This window comes from Copadichromis virginalis, linkage group LG5 (assembly GCF_057382275.1).
Source record: "Copadichromis virginalis isolate Kocher_CV1m ecotype Utaka linkage group LG5, C_Virginalis_male_GT1.1, whole genome shotgun sequence".
NCBI classification, from domain to species: Eukaryota; Metazoa; Chordata; class Actinopteri; order Cichliformes; family Cichlidae; genus Copadichromis; species Copadichromis virginalis.
The window spans coordinates 35,066,883-35,085,601 of NC_140622.1; the positions used below are offsets into that span (position 1 = coordinate 35,066,883).

Here is an 18,719-nt window from a genome sequence, read left to right on the forward strand (position 1 = left end):
CAAAACAACACCTAGTTTCTCTTCCACTTTACTCTCATTAAAAATCACAGTGTCATCTGCAAATATCAAAGTCCGTGGAGACACCCTCCTGACCTCATCTGTCAACCTGTCCATCGCAAACAAGAAAGGGCTCAAAGCCGATTCTTGATGTAATCCCGCTCACATCTTAAACTCATGTGTCACTCGTACAGCACCACACACCTCACCACTGTCTCACTGTCCTCATTTATGTCCTGAACCACCCTCACATATTTTACTGCCATTTCTGACTTGCTCATATAGTACCCCAGTTCCTCTCATCATATGCTTTTTCTAGATCCACAAAGTCACAGTGAAAGACCTTTTCTACACCCCATCAACACTCTCAACATCGCAACTGTAGTGCTGTTTCTCCGCATCAAACCATACTGCTGCGCGCTGATTTCCCATATTTTCATGGTGTGGCTGATCAGTTGTATCCCTCTGTAGTTACTACAGCTCTACACATCACCTTTGATCTTGAAAATCAGTATCAGCACACTTCCCATCTATTCCACAGCAATCCTATTACTCTCTAAGATTGTGTTAAACAATCTGGTTAAGAGGTTCACTGCTCTCTCTTCTAAACATACCTCGACAGCCATGTCATCCTTCTGCATTTCTCTCCTTAACATCATCATCATCATCATCATCTCCTCATCACCTCTGTTCCCTTCATCTACTCCAATCACCACTCTGTCACTGAACCTGTGAGGCATACGCACCAACAACACTGAGTGTCCCTTCGATTTCCAGTTTCAAACTTTCTGACACTCTCTTCCTGTCCACAACACTCTTCACATACGTTTCCTTAAAGATCACCCTTAATTCATTTCTCTTCTTGTCTACATCAATGTAGAACCACTGAAGCCACCTCCACGGCCCTGGTCTTATTTCCTTTCCATCTGGTCTCCTGCAGAGACAGTATATCTACCTTCCGTCCTTCCATCATATCAGCCAGCTTTCTCCTTTTACTAATCATAGTCCCTACATTTAAAGTCATTAATCTCACCTTGTCACTTCTGCCTTACCTTTCCTCTCATTGCCTCCAAACAGACCTTCCCCCTCTCCTCATTTTTTATCTTTGGTCAACAGAAGCACAGTTTTCACCAGCACTGTTGGCCAACAGCACCGCACAGAACTGTTGTTAACTCAGATCCTGATTGATTCAGTATGGAAATAACACTGTTGATAATCTGCATGCTGATTTTGCAAAGCATGATTTTTGATTTTTATGCAATATGCCCTTCCTGATGCAATCCTCCCTGTTTATCTGGGCTTAGGGCTAGAAGTACATTGGCTTGTGCTTATACATGAAATGTAGTGCAGTGTTTTGGAAAGAGGTATATTTTTACACATGGAGTGTTTGTCAGTGAACTCTAGTACTCTTTTATTTAGAATAAAATGTAGAGATATTCTATGTAGAGCTGTTAGAGTTTGTCTCATTTATATAAATTGTTTAATCTGTTACTGGAATAATGTGTATCTGTTGAATAAATTCAACTTTATCTCAAAATACTTAAATGCTCAAATTAATATATACTTAACATCTTCTCAACTTTTTTGTTTGAGGCTACAGCCAAATACATAGAATTACCTAAAAGGTTTTGAGTGTCTGTAAATGCGCTTATTTACAGACACTGTTGTGAGAGGGGGGGGGCTAATCTTCTTATTGTCTGAGGTGTTGAAAGAGCTAGAATCGCCCTGGGTGAAGGTTCAGTTATGCCTGTATATAATGTAACTGCACCTGAGCCTTAAGCTTTTACACCTGCAAACCTGATGATTTATTAGAAAGTAAAAAAAAACTCATTGCCCTTTATTAAGAAGCTAAATCAGCAAAGCCATTTTTCATAATCTGGCAACTCAAATGTTGTTTTAATAAATATATTAAGACTATAAAATCGGTTATTACAAATCATAGTAACCTTTAATGCCATAATTTATGAAAGCTTGCCTTTAAAAAAAACTGATATCCAGATTTTTCATTTAATCAGAAAAGGCTTGAACGTGTTCGGATTTAGTTCTTTGCAATAGTTCAGGGCTTCGTGAGACGTCATATATATCATATTACTATCTCCTCATTTGTCATTGACTGACATTTATGTTACTTTCATGTGATTTCTGTTAAAGGTTTTGGGGGGGGGTTTGAGGAGGGGGTATGTGTAAGACATTTTCACGGCTGGCTGCACATCCCTGTGAAGCCCTGCCTTCTGAGATGAGATAGTCTCCTGCTGGATTACAGCTTGTGCGCAGCCAGTGAGGGCTTTATTCTGTTTCAATGAGGAAAACATCGCGTCTGCCTTTCTGAAAACTGTCACATGGGGCCAAGGAGGGAAAAAAATCGCTTCCTGAAATGATTCTCGTCCCTCGCTATGTATTGCTGTTGTTTTCTCCCGTCTCTAACAACATAATATCGCATCGCGTCTAATTTTCCGTCCGGATCTTTTACCCCACTGTCGGTGCCGATGATGATCAGCAAAGTTAAAAACGCCATGTCCAACCTGGTCGGAGGGATGATGCCGCACGGACACCACCACCATAACCATCACTCTGGTGGACAGACCTGCGGTACGGACAGCCTGCCGCCTCGTTTTCCCTACGGCCGGCCGGATTTCTTGGACCTCACCCCGGAGCTCCTGCAGTACTCCACCGAGCACGCATCGCGGCCGGTGCTCACGTTAAAGAGAGGCAGCAGGCTTCCCTGGCAAACAGGATACGCAGAGTGAGTGTATCAGTGATTTCAGTGACATATTAATTGATCCGAAAATCATTGAATTGTATCAGTAAAAATTTTGCAAGGGTCCCGATGAGTGCCAGGCCTGATAAGTGATTTTTATTTATTTATTTTTATAGCTGCTGCAGTTTCGAGTGCACTGCAGCAGCCAATGTGGCCTTTTGCTATTGAACGGTTTCCATTCAATGTTCCTCCCGTGAGCTGCTGATAAACAATGTAAATTTGGACCAGGGTGTCAGTGCTGTAATTAGATATAAGGCTTTCGTATCCTAAGAGACTGTCATGTTTGAATACAGGCTCCACCTCAGTTTTGATTTACTGGGGCCATACAGAAGTGAAAGCAGGAAATGTGTATCTACTCGTTCCTAACAGAACCAGTGGGGTTTGCATTTGCAGTGTTCCGATTAACAGATAACTAGGTAGCAAAATGCCATGTGGGTTTACTTATCTTTGTGGCTAAATGAGGCAGAGGCTCTTCGCATTTGTCAGTCCGACTGCACAACCCCTGTCCTTGTCTTTACTATGATGCTTTCGTATTCTTTACACACCTGCAGTCCTCTCACATATAGAAAATTTCCAGCCTCATTTTATTTATACCACTAAACAAAATGTGTTCTTCAGATGATTCTTGCTGAGGAAAAACACTTTCAGATGCTCCCCTCCTCCAGAAGTGGGTGGTTGTGAAGGGCTGAATAAATACAGTCTAACACTATGTGGGCTATATTATCCATGCCTGTCCTCCTTGACCCATTGTGAAAATAAAAAAAAAATATATAACTGACTCATGTGGAAAGTCTCAGATGTGAAATTTCAACACCAAATGTTTCAGAAGAATGAATAAGTACGGTCAGATATGAGGACTTAACGCACGTATTGATTATGTTCTGTGGAAAGTTGCATCATCTCTGTAATTCATCTGAATTCTTCAGCAGATTACTTTAACATGAGTCACTTAAGTTGTAATCACAGCATTAGCGGTGCTGCTTACAACACAACGTAATCGGCTGATCTGATCACACATCAGCTGTCAGTGCTCATTTCATACGGAGGTTAAAACCCCAAACAATCTGAACCATCCGTGTCACATCAGCACACTGAGACCACAGAAAACTCAACGTCAGTCCAAAGCAAACAACTCTAAAATGGAAGCAATTAACAACAGAGCTACAAACCTTGTCCACGCTCAACCATGATACACTGATGCCAAATTACAACTGCTGTCAGGTTCTAAATTTATCCAACTGTATGGCTATTTTTATTTGAGATCACTTCCATTCATTAAGCAGTTGTTTATTCACCCACACGGCAATGATAAGAGCCTTTCGAATGATCGTTTGTTTAGGCCTCGGTCCATTTTGTCCAGTGATCTTTACTCCCCTGTACAGAGTAGGAACAATGGTAGCCTGAATAATACAGATGGACGCTGTGTTGCATCTTCTCCGTTTTGATAACAACTAATTAGTGTGTCTTGGGCATGCTGGTGATAATAAGGATTCATGGTCATTGTTAGGTTTTCCCATGGTTTGTTCCTGTTATAGCGTTGCACCCAGAAGAGGTGGAATACTGCTTTCTCGCAAATTGGACTCATGTGGTAAAACAGGTTAGGAATTCTGAACCTAAAATCTGTGCACAGTGTAGGATGCTTGAGATAATGAGTCTAATTGCTGCTATGGTGTTGGTGTACAACACTGTGTCAGCATAAATAAGTGAGTGCACTTACAGTAAGACACTCAAAATGCTTTAATCAAATGGGTATTTAATACTGTTTAGTTTAATATGGAGGCGCTCTTCCAGGTCCTGCCACTGGTATCATGTAAGAGAGTTTGAGGAAGCAAGGACTCACATTTGAAAAAACATTGTATGTGACATATTTATTCCTTGTAGTATGATTAATAATTCATGAAAAGCAGATGTTAGAAGAGCAAAACAATAAAGAAGGATGAATGATTAAAGGTCTTTTATGCTCCTGAGTTGTATATAATACAAGATAGAATACATGAATGATGTTCAGTTTACTGTCAGTGTGCGTAAAGTGTGGCCCATTGTACATAAAACTGTTACAAGCTGAAATATAAAGCTGTTTCTAACTTCTTCCTTTTTTCCATTTCATTTCATTAGAAACGGAGCATATTCGTGTTTTGGGCTGTTGTCAGATCTTTCATAGACAAACAAAAAATCTACCTTAGTGGAGTAAATAAACCTCAGATGAATAGAGTTACACCCATGTTGTTGTGTATTTCTAAACCTATTGTTCAAGCGATTGTACTTTTTGGCTCACATTCTTTTAGTGACTCTATTTTGAGCACAGATCCTGAACTAATGGTGGGGCAGAGTTCATAAGTTGCCGTATGTTTTAAATATAATATCTTTAGTAGTATACAGCTCACATAAAGTTGTTTTTCTACAGGGGAATTGTTTTTGTCAGTCTTTGACTGTCAGCTTTCATTTCTTCTTAGCACTGTGGGCCTTCCAAACGTGATGGGAAGCTTCCCCTCCCTGAATAGGAATCAGAATATAACTAGTCTGATTTTTTTTTTTAAAGTTCCTCATGAAGACTTTACTTTGACACTGCGGAAGATTTTATGTAACAAGGCCTGCAGTGTTTGTCAGCCTGCCAACTTCCACTTGAGGTAGCTTCAATCAGCAGCAACCAGAGAGTATATCTTTTTCACATTTAATTTGTAAAAGTGCTGTCAGACAACTCACTGAGGATGTGTCATGAGCACATAGCACACCCAAAACCGGCCGGATGACAAAACGGACGTACAGTTTCCAGTTTTACTTGAAGCTGAATTGACACCAGCTATGCAAAAAGAATCTTGAACGACAGAGAACCGTGCAAACGTCCTTTTAAAGGATCAAAGGCTTGTTTCAGAAGTGTTTCCATTCACTAGATTATATGCATCACTGATCTCCCGCTGACTGAACCACAAAACTGTTTCTGTATCTCTAAAGCTGCCTGTCCTCAGCAAGAGACTATGAAGTGAATTCACAGTACTTTGCATAGAGTTTAATGTTTTACTTGGAGAATTTGCAATTTGTTTCAAAGATGATGTTTACACAGAGACATTTTTGTCAAGTAACCCGAAATAGAGAATTCACTGGAACTCATAGCTTCCTCTTCTTGAACTTTCCTTGCATAATAGAATAAGACGGTTGAAACAGAGAAGCACTGTTTTACCAAACACGACAGCCATGGTTTTCAGTCACAGGTTGTGAAAGCATATGACCGAAAGACAAATAAGTGAAAGAGTTAAGTCACATTACAGCAAGGCCGTGTTTTAGAATGGCAACCTCCCACGCCAGCAACCAGCATGTTCAATAATAGCTTATGGGGCTCATGTGACTGCTTTCAAAACAGAATTATTGCTGATTCTTTATTGTGGGTGTAGGAGTTTATCACATGGGAAAAGTAAACACTGACACGTTTCAGCCAAGCATGCTGCAGGCCTCCAAAATCTTATGGAACCAATACTTTAAGGTGTACTGTGGAATTTTCTCAAGTACAAAGCTTATGTTTACATTTAGCCTTTTTTTTCTAAAAACATACACAATGCATCCATTAAGTTTTGAAATGATAAGATTTTTTCTTTCACACAGAGACCTTATTTTCAACCCTTGGAGATAGCCACAGAGAGAGAAAAGGATGACATGCACCAAAGGGTGTCAATTAATTCAAGTAGCTGAGACTTGGCAGGAACCCACCAACGTGAGGATTCCATGGATTTTACAAATAGTACCTGCAGAGAGCTTGACTCGGGCATGATTTGAACAAGCAACCTTCGGAGTCAGGCATACTACCTGTTGTGCCACCAGCATAGCAGTTGGCTACTTCCCTGGACTTTCTTTGTCCAGTCCTTTGAAATATCTGGAAATGTTTGTGTAAAGTTGAGTCATCAGTGCAATTTTCCCATCTGATATATGTGATCTTTGAACATTGTCTTGGCTTTGGCAGAAAGTTTAGACTACAATCGAGTGATTTTAAATTCTTCTCTGTCATTAGTCCTAATGCAGGGAACGCAGTGCAGGACGCTGGTGTCTGACCGCTGCTTTCAACTGATTAGAACGTGAAGGGGCTTTTTATAATCCAGATTTGGGCAGCCGTTACATTTTGAGCCTCATTTTTGTAACTCTCTGAAATCAAAGCTCCAGACTATACAGCATCCATCTTCTGAAAAGATTGTAATCAGCTGAATTATATGGAATGTGAAAGGTCAGAAGTCTTACTCTGATGTAATTTTTACTAATCTCTCTCCCCGTTTTGTTGTTTGACTATTTAGTTTGTCCTCTTTCCTCGTCACTGTCAGCCTCTCTTTTTTTTATTTACTGTCTTTGTTTACTTTACTTTTGCCTCTCATGATCCCGGCATTATCTGATAAATTGCTCATTCCTTCTATGCAGAAGTTTCTGAGGGAATTTTAATGACAATACTTGAATTACTGGAATTGTGCAGTGGGTATTAATGACACATTATCCGGCTAATGTGGCATTTATCTATAATTAAAAGTAAAAACGTTACATAATGTGCCAGCATGAGGTCTAGATAGACTTCAGTCTTTCCCAGCTAGGTTCACGTTACAGTTTAATGGACCTTGCCAGTGGAGCTTTGCGTGTCGTTGCTACAAATCATTCACAGTTGAGTATGAGTTTAGTTTGGCTGTAGTTTTTTTTTCTAGGAAGCCTTTAGCTACATTTTTAAGATCTATTATTTATGTTATAAAATATCTAGTCATTATTTTTGTAGTTTGAAATAGAACTAGACATAATTTCAACAAATAATGTCACAGAGTTGTCCACTAGATTGGTTGTCCATTCAGCAGAGATCAGTGGTTTTATCTGTGACTATTAAAGTCAGCTGACTTAAGTATTCTTGGGTAAGTTGCTTAGCACCAACACAGGCCATGAAGAATCATCACTGCTTAAGTGTTATTAAAGTGCTGTAAGACGTGTGTCAAAGAGTGAATGGGGCTTGTAGTGTGAAGCACTTTAAGCTTACACTACAAGACCAGAAAGACGCAATCTTAACCATTTACGACTGCCTTACCTCATCTGCCAACTTCCCGTTTTGTGGAACATTCAGCTCACGGTTTCATTTTAGGGAATTACTCTTTTGGTTGGTTCTCATTGCTGAAAATTCAAATGACAGAGTTAACTATGTGCTAGAGGAGTAATTAATTGCTAAAGTGTTGGATATTTCCCTCAGGATTTCTAGGAAATAAAGATATGAAGAGAGTATTTGCAAGGCCAGAAAGACAACTCCAAATGTACACATTAGTTGTGTCTGCTTTATCTAGGTGAGCCTTTGTTTACATAGTTCCTGTTTTGTGACAGTAAGATGATACTGTGTCAGTGTTGTGTTGCACGTGTCTTCCACTGGCCCAAAAAAATCAATCGACAGAGGATTAAGAATTATTTAAAAGTCTGTACTGTGTAACGGTACATTGCTATAATGTGCAATGTGTGTAAAGTGATGGATTATATTACAATGCATGCAAATTTTAGAAATCTGCCAGCTCATTTTCAGATTGAATGGGAAATGTGAATAGATGGTTCTCTGAAAACAAAACTGTATATCATGCAAAAAAACATATTTGTATTGGTATTTTAAAAAATGATGTTAATGCTGTTGTGCATCGGTAGTTTCAGCTGACACTGCTGAAGCACACCCTGTGATAGATGATGCTTCTACAGTATGAATCAGTGCATTACTCTAAAGCCATTATCCTCCACAGGCATCAGCTCATCATAAAAACACTTAATCCCTTCTGCAAGTTCCCTCTGGGACATGACTGCATCCTGCCCCACTTTTCACCCCACTGTTGCACTCTCTCTATTGTGTTTTTTATGCGGTTAGAGGAATGAGCGCAAACACTATAAATCATCCGACTCCGGGCTCACCTTTCCTCCTTGTGTCTTTTTCAATCAGGGTGATCAATGCAGGGAAGAGCATGTTGAACGAGGACCAGGCCTCATGTGAGAAAGTGTTTGTGAAGAAGCCGAGTGGCAAACACCGCAACTCTACTTTGCTAGATCAAAACGGGGTGAGTGAAGGACAGATTTCTAGAATCAGGGAATGAGGAATGAAATGTATGAACAAATGGAAAAAAGTGAACAAATCTGACATCAGTATATATAAAGTCCTAAACATGTCTGAGGGGAATGTCACTGAAAGATGTTTGCATGCCTTGTTATGTAGCCTGAAGCATAATGTTCCCTTACAGAACATAAACCGCTGCACCCCATCTGAGCATGCATTGTATTTACTTCATATCCAGCAGTGCTGTTTTCACAGATTTTCACCGAGTGTAGTTTCCATCTAGATATTTTTTTTCATTCTGTATACATTTAAATGTGAATACATTTAAAGAAGCAAATTACTACAGCACAGAAATAGCCAACAGGATTTAGCAGGATTCAACATTAACACCTCAGACAAAACTTTCAACTCAGATTTCGTGACTTTAATTTGACCCGAATTAACAGATGTTTTGATTGACTGACTCAATTTTCTGAAAGTCGCTGTAGTTGGATGGTTTCAATTTAACAAAGGACCGCATGACTACACTTTCTGTGTGAAATGGTGCAAAGTCATGAGATAGTCTCACCCCCAGCTCTACTGAGCGTTTTAACAACTTACAGCGTTTTTTCTCAAACTGTAACTGTTTTTGCTGACTCACGCTGCTGTTATCAGCGTTATTTTCAACCACATCACTGCGTAATCTGTTAAAAAAAAAAGGCTCACTGCACATTACTTGCCCTGCACAAATCTCCAAATTGATACTGCGACAGAGCTCAAATAAGACTAAAACGTAAGAAGTTTACACGATGGACTTAAAAAGGTAAGTCAATGTAAGTCATCGTGTGTACAGCTTGTTCCCACTGACTCCAGGTGGTCAAAAAGGGCATTTATTTCAGAATATTTTAAAGAAAAGTCTTATAGTCATTGTCTCTCCTTGGGCCTCACAACTCCTGTAAGACCTGCAGGCACACAAAGTACATTTGTGTCCTCCATTTGGTGTAAATGAATTACATCATCCCTTGTTGCACCCTTCCCCCACTCGAGTCTAGCATCAGAGGGGTAGGCAGATGTCTTGGGCCTGTTTATATGTTGGTTAGTCAGGCAGGCCAACTGGGTCTATTAACATTCCTGCCAAAACAAAGGTGGCAGTGCTTTCGCATTGCTCACTGTGTTATAAACAGCAAAAGACCTGATTGGAAGACGTTTTACCTACATTCCTTTTCAAAAGCTATAAGACTATTTTAAATTAATATTACTTCAGTTATATACAGTACTATTGCACTATTATTGTAAACTTTAGTGGTTCGACGAATAAAAACTTGATTCATGATGTGGCTGTTGTTTAGAAAGATTGATTTGGGAATGTAATAACAGATCTTGAAGAAATATTTTGCTTATAGTTTTAAAAAAATTGCCATAATCTGTGAACACTCAATAAGCTGTGCTTTCTGTTCAAAGTTGTAATGTCATAAGAGCTTTTTTTAACCAAGGAAGCAGATGAATTCTCCTCTTATTTAATACACTATGTCTGTCTGTGACTGTTTCCTCTTTTAGGATGGTACAGGAATTCCTCTCCACTTCTGGGGGATATTTGATGGACATGCAGGTTCTGGCGCAGCCATCATGGCCTCCAAGCTTCTTCACCACCTAATCAGAGACCGCTTGGGGGAGATCTGCCACCTCCTGGAGAACCCCAGCAGTGCTCCTCCTATCTGCCTGGCCAAGAATGGCAGCCCATATCAGGCGGAGGCAAAGAAAGGGGGTGCACAAGAACCAGAGGACCCAGATGCAGTCAGCGACGCTTCAGTGCGCTTTTACATGGAGAAAGTTGTCAGTTTGGAAAGCCTGGTGATGGGAGTCATAGAGACTGCCTTCAAACAGATGGTGAGTAGACAATGGGGGAAAAAAGCAAACCACACTTGGCATATTTAAGCTGTGGTAAGCATTTTTGCCCATCTGTGTCTTTTAACACCAACATAACCGAAGATTTTAGCTTTAATAACCAGAAGTGCATGATCTGGCATGCAGATCATGCACAGAGAGCAAATCACTTTGTTCTCATGTTTTGTTTTGGGTTTTTGGCCATGCTAACATTACTCTAGGTATGGCAGTGTATGTGTGTTGTGTCCAATCTGAATTATGTCAGATGTCCTCATCAGCGCTTTCATCTTGTCCAAATATGAAGCTTTATAAACTAGAATATCTTTTAGCTTTAGCTAATAGCTTTTCCACAGCACCACTTTGATGTTTATGAATATATATGGGATGGAATTTCTTTTAACATTTGAATGACTTGAAAATGAGAGACACAGGGTTAAGACGGGAGTGTTGGTAGGTATATCAAAGCCCAGCTGTATTCATAAAACTTCTGCAATCTTTAAGACCCTCAACCTTTATTGTGAATACTCATCAATACATAAATACATAAGTTTTAGGTGTTTGCATTTTGGTACCCAGGTTGCCAGATTGGAGTCAGTGTACACAGTCCATACACCATGTATAATTTCCATCCCCGTCTCACAACAACCTGGCTACCTACAGTCTGATTCAAAGGGTGCGTGCATAGCTGCACTCTCTGCAGGCAGCCAGGCAAATTAATGTTGAAGGAATAAGATAGATAGCATAGACTTTTGTTGTTGTTGTGGATTGCTTTGACAGTTGCCAGAACAGTCATGGCTAAACCACTTCACAACAACTGCAGTCATCTTTCGTTATCTCATCAGCCACAAATAGGAAAGCTTTAAAACACACACACACATTTTAAGGTTCTGGGTCACTGGAAATATCCAAATTAAAAAAAAAATAGACAGCTCATACTTCTGTTTCAGTTTGTAAGTTTGAAATGGTATTCTTCTCTGATGCAACATCACTGTCTGATTAAGATCATACCTATAAAAAGTAACACTCAGCCTAGGTAATGCATTCTTCAAAGCATCCTTGTTTCTTTTCATTAGCGCTGCAGTTTTGTTTTGAAAATGAATATGCATGAAGAAAATAATGAGCTATTCAGGATGATGAGAGGGAAAGCAAGCTTTTAAGCAGCAGAGATTTTGCAGCCTTTTGTCTTGACTTTTTTTTTTTTCGCTTTTATTACAGGATGACCTAATTGAAAAGGAAAAATCGTCGTATGCCATTTCTGGTGGCTGTTGTGCCTTAGCTGCCATACATTTAATGGGGAAACTCTACGTAGCCAATGCTGGAGATAGCAGGTGAGGGAAATATGATTTGTTTTCATAGCTTTAAGATCCCTCTTGTGTTCACTACAGGACACTACAGTGTCAAGTAACCTCACTTGAGTTGTCTTTTCACTCCTGTCTTTCTCCCTCTCTCTGCAGGGCCATAATCATACGAAATAATGAAGTTATTCCCATGACAAATGAATTTACACCTGAGTCTGAGAGACAGCGGCTACAGTATCTGGTAATCTATGTTGTTGTTTTTTATGTGGCTAATAAACAGTTGTGGGCAGATGTTTGCATAGACTCATCATGGGCATGAATGCTGTGGTAATGTTGGGCCGTTATTGAACCCTTTGAATTGATTTTCTGCAATCCACACATGGTCAAAAAAATATACCTACAGTTCAAATATGCAGATACACTCACAGTTAAATGGCTCTCAGCAAGTTGCACCTCAGTCAGATTTTTTTTGTAGTCATCAGCTAGCTGGATATTAAACTGCTCTTTCAGGCAGAATTGACAGAGTTAATTTAAATTGGTTGGTTAGCTGGCGCAAAACCAGGTTTAAAGCATAGTCCATAGATTTTCAATAGGGATGACGTTCAGATTTTGGAAAGGCCATTCCAAAAGGTTAATGTTAGCCTGTTAATGTTGATGTTTCCCGTTGTCCTTTTGAAACATCCAGCTATGTCAAAGTTTCAAGTGTCTATCTGTTGATTTGGAAATAGCCCTCCTTTTTTCCATCCAATTTGTACAGCATACCAGTACCACTGACAACAAAGAAGCCCCAGAGCATGATACTATACCATAGTTGACATCTGGTACAGTGTTTTTAGGTTTCAAAGCCTCAGCTTTGTTCCTCCAAGCGTACCTCTTGTCATTGTGGCCAAAAAAACCCAGTCTTTGTCTCCTGTGGCCATAAAATCCATGTGAGCAATTGCAAATTTCAGTATACTTTTGACCCTGTGTGCATAAGAGAAGATCCTAAACAAAAATCCAACCAATACAAAATCCAAATCTTTTTTTGTTAAGTCAGTAAAGATGTATGCTGTACAATCACTCTACCTGTGAAAAAGAACAGTTAAACCCCAGATTTATAATGACATTCATGCCCATGGTGAGTGTATGCAAACTTCTGACCAGGACTGCATTTTATCATTTTCATCCTGCAGACACATTCTGCATCTTGTGCAGTTCCTAGATAAATGACCCTTTCCTGACAGTAAAGTACATCATCACTGAAATAAACTGGCATTAACCGGTTGTCTGTTTTAGTATCTGTTTGTAATTCTGAGTCACAGAGTGGGTGGATGATGTTTACTGCTAAAATGGAGCGTTTTATCCTTTTCATTTTAACATACTGCACTCAAGGCCTTCTGTCATATAGTGTCCTGTAGCCTTTCATGTTTTAGAAGAAAGACAAGAATCGTGACTTAGGTTGAGCTTTTTATTCTCTAGTTCAGTTCAACCTTTCTAATTCTGTGAACCCCTCCAGGGCTTCCTGAGGCCAGAGCTCCTGGGAAATGAGTTCACTCACATTGAGTTCCCTCGTAGGATCCAACACAGTGAGCTGGGTAAAAAGATGCTCTACAGAGACCACAGCATGACTGGCTGGTAAACCTTTTTAATCACATTTTGGACAGTTAATCACTTTTTCATCTCTTTAATCTGCTTGAGGCACCCTGTAAGTGTTAAGAACAGTTTGACTGATTTTACTCCGGAGTATTAGGAAGAATATAAAAAAATCATGAACTTTATTCATGTTAGTTGTTTAGTCTATGACAAATAAGAAAATACGAATAAAAGTAAGTGCTGTTTTTTTAAAATAAATAATTAAAAACCCAAAATATCTAGTTTAAACAATGTAATACTAGCATAGTCACATTTTCAACACTAAAATTATTGATTTTGATATTTTGCTTTTAATAAGAGAGCTTATTTTATGTTGAGCAAACAATCACTTGATCAGGTAATGATCAGCTTTAATTGTGTTTCCTGTAGGGCTTATAAGACAATTGTTGAAGATGATTTGAAATTTCCCCTGATATATGGAGAAGGGAAAAAGGTAAGAAGAGAGAAAAAGTCTGTGAATTTTATTTAATGTATTAAATTTAATCACAACACCTAATTGCATTTTAAAGCATTTCCATAATCTTAATGTTGTTAGCTAAATGTGGTCTCTGCCTGGCTAAAAAATGAGAGACATGCTCAGTATTTTCATTATTGTCTGAAAGAACATTGTCTTCGCTTAATAATCCCCCATAAATGGATTGTGTGAGAACTGAAGCGCATCCCGGAGCAATAACCTATATTATTGTGTGTCTTCGTGCTTGTTCTTGCTAATGTGTATGTGTGTACAGGCTCGTGTCATGGCAACAATCGGAGTGACCCGTGGGCTCGGTGATCATGACCTGAAAGTTTACAACTCCAACATTTACATTAAGCCCTTCCTCTCGTGCGTCCCTGAGGTGAGTGGGAGGAGTCAGCCTGAGCCTGTTACTGCTTTGGCCATTTAGGAGCGTTAAGATACATTCAAATAGTTGTTGGGCATTGGGCTTCGCTTACTGGTCTGTCAGTGAAAGGTTGGAAGTCCCAAATATGGATAAGAGCAATATTCTAAAGGCTTTTTATAAGTTCAGGTATGGGTAAATAAATGGGTCAAATATTCCAATCTAGCACAGAGAACCAGATATTACCATGTTATGACTCCTGGAGTATTTACGTACCGATTTGTTATTATTGTCTTTGAATTTATCCTGACAGTAGTTACCCATGATAGTGCCCTTATTGTTTAAACTCTCAGGGTTTTTTGCTACGTTTCGAAAAAAGCTTGCCCCAAATTCCTATTTAGACTTGCTTCATAATGGTACAGTCATTCGAGGCAATAAACATACTGATGCATTAGAGAGAAGACGGCTTAACCAATCTCTGCAACCACTTCCTTACTTCCGTTTTAGGCCCCCCACTCAAAGTTACATTGAGAGCCACTCGCGTAGACATACTAGAATCTTATTCTAATATGTCTAAGCTTATCTAAAAAGGCCACCCTTCCTGTAAGTCACTCTAACAGTGTGACTTAGCTTAACATCAGATTTGTGACAAAAAATGAGCAGCTTTACTACAGCAAATGGAGGTTATGACCCTTGCATGCCAGCATACAGTGCATTCACTAATCTTGCTTGCAGTTGACATGCACATGAATGGTTGCCTTTCTTCTTTTTGCAATTTAGAAGAAGTACTGACAGCATGATAAATAGGCATATAAATCCGTTAATTTGGTTTATCTCAATGACAGGTGAAGGTTTATAACCTGGATGAACATAAACACGGCCCAGATGATGTCTTGGTCATGGGCACAGATGGACTTTGGGATGTAACTACGGACAAGGAAGTGGCAGATGCTATTACAGCCTACTTATCCTGCTGTGACCCCTCTGATCCCATGAGGTATGCAGTCTCCCAAATAATCCTTTTTATTAGGCTTTTATTCTGGGTGTGTGCGCTGGGTCATGTGTCATGTGATCATGTTCAGATGGTGTGCTGTACAGAGTTTGTCCACTAGGTGGCGGCAAACAAATGCAAAACACTTGCAGAATATTTAATCTATTATGTAACCTGAATATAACCCTATGGTAAATTCTTTATGGTAATTCTAATGTAGTTATGGGTTGAATCTATAAGCATACATCAGATAGTTTTAAGTGTTTATCAATAAGTTTTTAACAATTCTAATTTAGCCCATTACTTCCATTCTTCTCCTGAGATGTTAAACTAGTGGCCAGATACATTATTAAAAATGTTAACAGACATTACAGTATACAGATGGATAACAAATTCAACAAATATGAAAACGTGTTGAGTGTGAGTACCTTGATCGCACCATTTTATCCAGAAGATGTTTCCTTATTTGGCACCTTGAAGATGGTGGTAGTAAAATCCAAAATGTTTCACTGATGTCTGGTGACTGTGAACGACATAGAGTATGAATCATTTTGACAGGAGGCATAGTAAAATCCAATAAAATTCATATGTAACCAATATTAGTTGTCACACAACACAAAGATTTCAGATAGGCAAAAAAGCCTACCAAGAGGCAAAAACAAGGGAAAAAAGTACAGAAGCAAAACCAAATATCATTAATTAGAAACAATATTTATAAAAGCGAGGAAACAAAATAAGAAATGCAAACATTCAAATGAAAAAAATGCGTTTTATGACAAAATCTGAGAGTTGATAAAGGGAACCAGAGAGGTATATGTACTGAGGAGAGTGATTAACAGATTAGCAACAGGTGTTGCAGTAGTTAGAGAGAATAATAGGAAATGATTTGTATATATTACATCAACATTAATTCACTGATTCACACCATGATGACGACGACTACGACTTCAAAATGTCATTTGGACTGGAGATATGGTAACAAAAAGAGGGAAGGTGGTCAGAACTGAGGGGATTACGCTATTGGAAGGTGATACTGCACTACAAGTACATATAGAAGATGGCAACAACTGATCGGGTTCTCAGTGAATACCTCAGGCAGCAGAAACCCAAGAAAGAAGAGGAGCAAGAGGAGGGGCCATCATGGAGGGACAGGACCCTGCACGGTATGTACAACCGGCAGATAGAGGAAGTGGCCGATATCCCAGGAACAACATCCAAAATCTCTGTCCAGAAGAGCGCAGTCCTAGGAACAGCAAAGATATTGCGCAGGACCCTCAAGCTCCCAGGCCTCTGGTAGTTGAACCAAGCTTGAAAGACAGACCGCCCACAAGGGCAAGAAGGGATTTTTATTTATTTTTTGTAAAAAGGAAATGGAATGGAAATAAATGAATATATTAAAAATAATAATTTCAAAATAAAACAGATTAGGGATCCACCACATGTGAAATTCTGAGCCAGTAAGATGGTGATGTTCATTTTGTTTATTTTCTTTCAGCATTAATTCTCCTTTTCTGTCAGACAAAGAATTCTTTATTTAAAAAAATAACTTCAGTCGTTTAAAGTCTTTTAGTTCTTCATGAACTATGTTTGATTAGTCAGGCAGAAGAAAACTGCTGTGGCACAGCAGATAAACATCAGTGAGATCAGTATAGGGTATATCATCAAATTTGTTAAGACTGAGAACCTTTAAGCTGATATAGTCCACCACAGAGATATTTTTCCTCTGAACTTTGGTCATGTTTTCATTAAAATTACTTATTATTTAACATTCCTGAACAGGTACTCTTACTGCACTTAAATACAAGATTCATTCACACTAAATTAATAATGCCTTGTCACAGTCTTTTCCCTGCTGTCCATATTGAATATGCTGTAACTGTGATTTATGCCTCTGCTCGGTGTTTGTTGTGCAGATATACACTGGCAGCGCAGGACCTGCTTATGAGGTCAAGGGGGGTGCTGAAGGAGCGTGGCTGGCGGCTACCCAACGATAGACTGGGCTCTGGTGATGACATCACTGTGTTTGTCATCCCACTGGCAGGGCATGAGTCAGAGACATGACGAGGTTGTAGCCACCACTATGACAGAGCTGACTCTTTAGGGCCCTTCCCATGGTCCTCCCTCTTTCAGCTCCCTAAACCCCGGACCAGTGGTGCAGTGGGAGAAGAAAAAATCTTTGTCATAGCGAAGACTCGGGTCTGACCAGCACCTTCATCAACCTACCATATGAGACCCAGTCCCTTCACTTCATCTTAAACCAGGAACTGTCTCCCATCTGCTTTGGTTGGTCCTCAGTCATGCAACTAAACATGTTCAGTGACATTAAAGTATTTTCTCCCAAACCTGCTGTTTGTGACAGTTGCCAGTGAGAATTAAACCCTCGTTGTACTTTTCTTTCTTGTTTATGTTTGAGACTAAGCAGTTACTCCAACCTTAAATGGATTGTTCATTTTAATGTTGTGCCCTAATAGTGAATACCTTTTTAAAAATTAAAATTTAAAAAAAGAATCAATCATACAATGTAAAGGGGATTGCAATAGAGAATGTGAGGAAACCAAAGAGATGCTCCCAAGGCACAAGGATGGCAAATCAGATACAGAATAAACAGCAAAAACAATCATCAGGTTCTTGTTGTTGCATTAAAGAAGGAAGAAGAGAATTAGTTAACATGCAGAATCAACTGAATCTTGGTTGAAGGATTTCTTTCTCAGTAACAAATGAATGACAACACCTGAGGCACTTGAAGACTGTTGCACATGCTCTGTGGTAGCCTGTTGATTTCATGATATCTTTTAAACGAATGTGCTCCTATATGACTTCCTTCTTTTTGTCATTGCAGTGAAGAAATATGAAGCTTTTTTGTTGAAAAAACAAGAATCATTTGTATAATTTAACTATAATTAAACGTTTTTCTTTGTTTAATATTTAAATGAGAAAGTAAATTGTTCTCCATAATTGTCTCGGTATAGTAAGATGTGATAAACTTCACATATATGCCTTATTGAAACATGAAAGGGACTCGAGAGTTTTTTTCTTCAAATGCACTAAATTTGACCCTTGTAGAAGAGGCAAAAAATATATATATTGTATGCCCTTAAATGTACTACATACCTCTTTTATACCATTTTGGTTATGTCACGTTGTTCTTTAGATTATGCATATATTTTTAAAGATACCTTTGGTTGTAAGCAGTATCAGATGTTTTATTTTTATGTTTCTATCCATAACTCTTTGTTCAGATAGTGTGTCCCCGACTATGAGCTACCTAAATGTGTAGTGGAGGGATAATGTGTTCCAGTTAAGAAATAAATCAGATTTTTCCCATTTA

At 39.0% G+C, this 18,719-nt stretch overlaps 1 protein-coding gene across 1 annotated transcript; it reads left to right on the forward strand.

The window, feature by feature from the left end:
- Window positions 1-2,190: 2,190 nt before the first annotated feature.
- Window positions 2,191-18,719, forward strand: ppm1j (protein phosphatase, Mg2+/Mn2+ dependent, 1J). Its single transcript, XM_085457527.1, has 10 exons — window positions 2,191-2,740; window positions 8,679-8,793; window positions 10,326-10,655; window positions 11,868-11,980; window positions 12,107-12,191; window positions 13,446-13,564; window positions 13,952-14,015; window positions 14,311-14,418; window positions 15,246-15,397; window positions 17,305-18,719. Exons 1-10 carry the CDS (start codon window positions 2,484-2,486, stop codon window positions 17,450-17,452), a joined length of 1,491 nt encoding a protein of 496 aa, XP_085313653.1. The 5' UTR covers window positions 2,191-2,483; the 3' UTR covers window positions 17,453-18,719.

Excerpts from the sequence above, each read along its gene's own strand:
- ppm1j (XM_085457527.1), top strand. The coding sequence starts at position 2,484 with ATGATGATCAGCAAAGTTAAAAACGCCATGTCCAACCTGGTCGGAGGG. Across the intron at positions 13,565-13,951 it reads GACCACAGCATGACTGGCTG|GGCTTATAAGACAATTGTTG; the intron begins GTAAACCTTTTT and ends TGTTTCCTGTAG. Across the intron at positions 14,016-14,310 it reads TATATGGAGAAGGGAAAAAG|GCTCGTGTCATGGCAACAAT; the intron begins GTAAGAAGAGAG and ends ATGTGTGTACAG.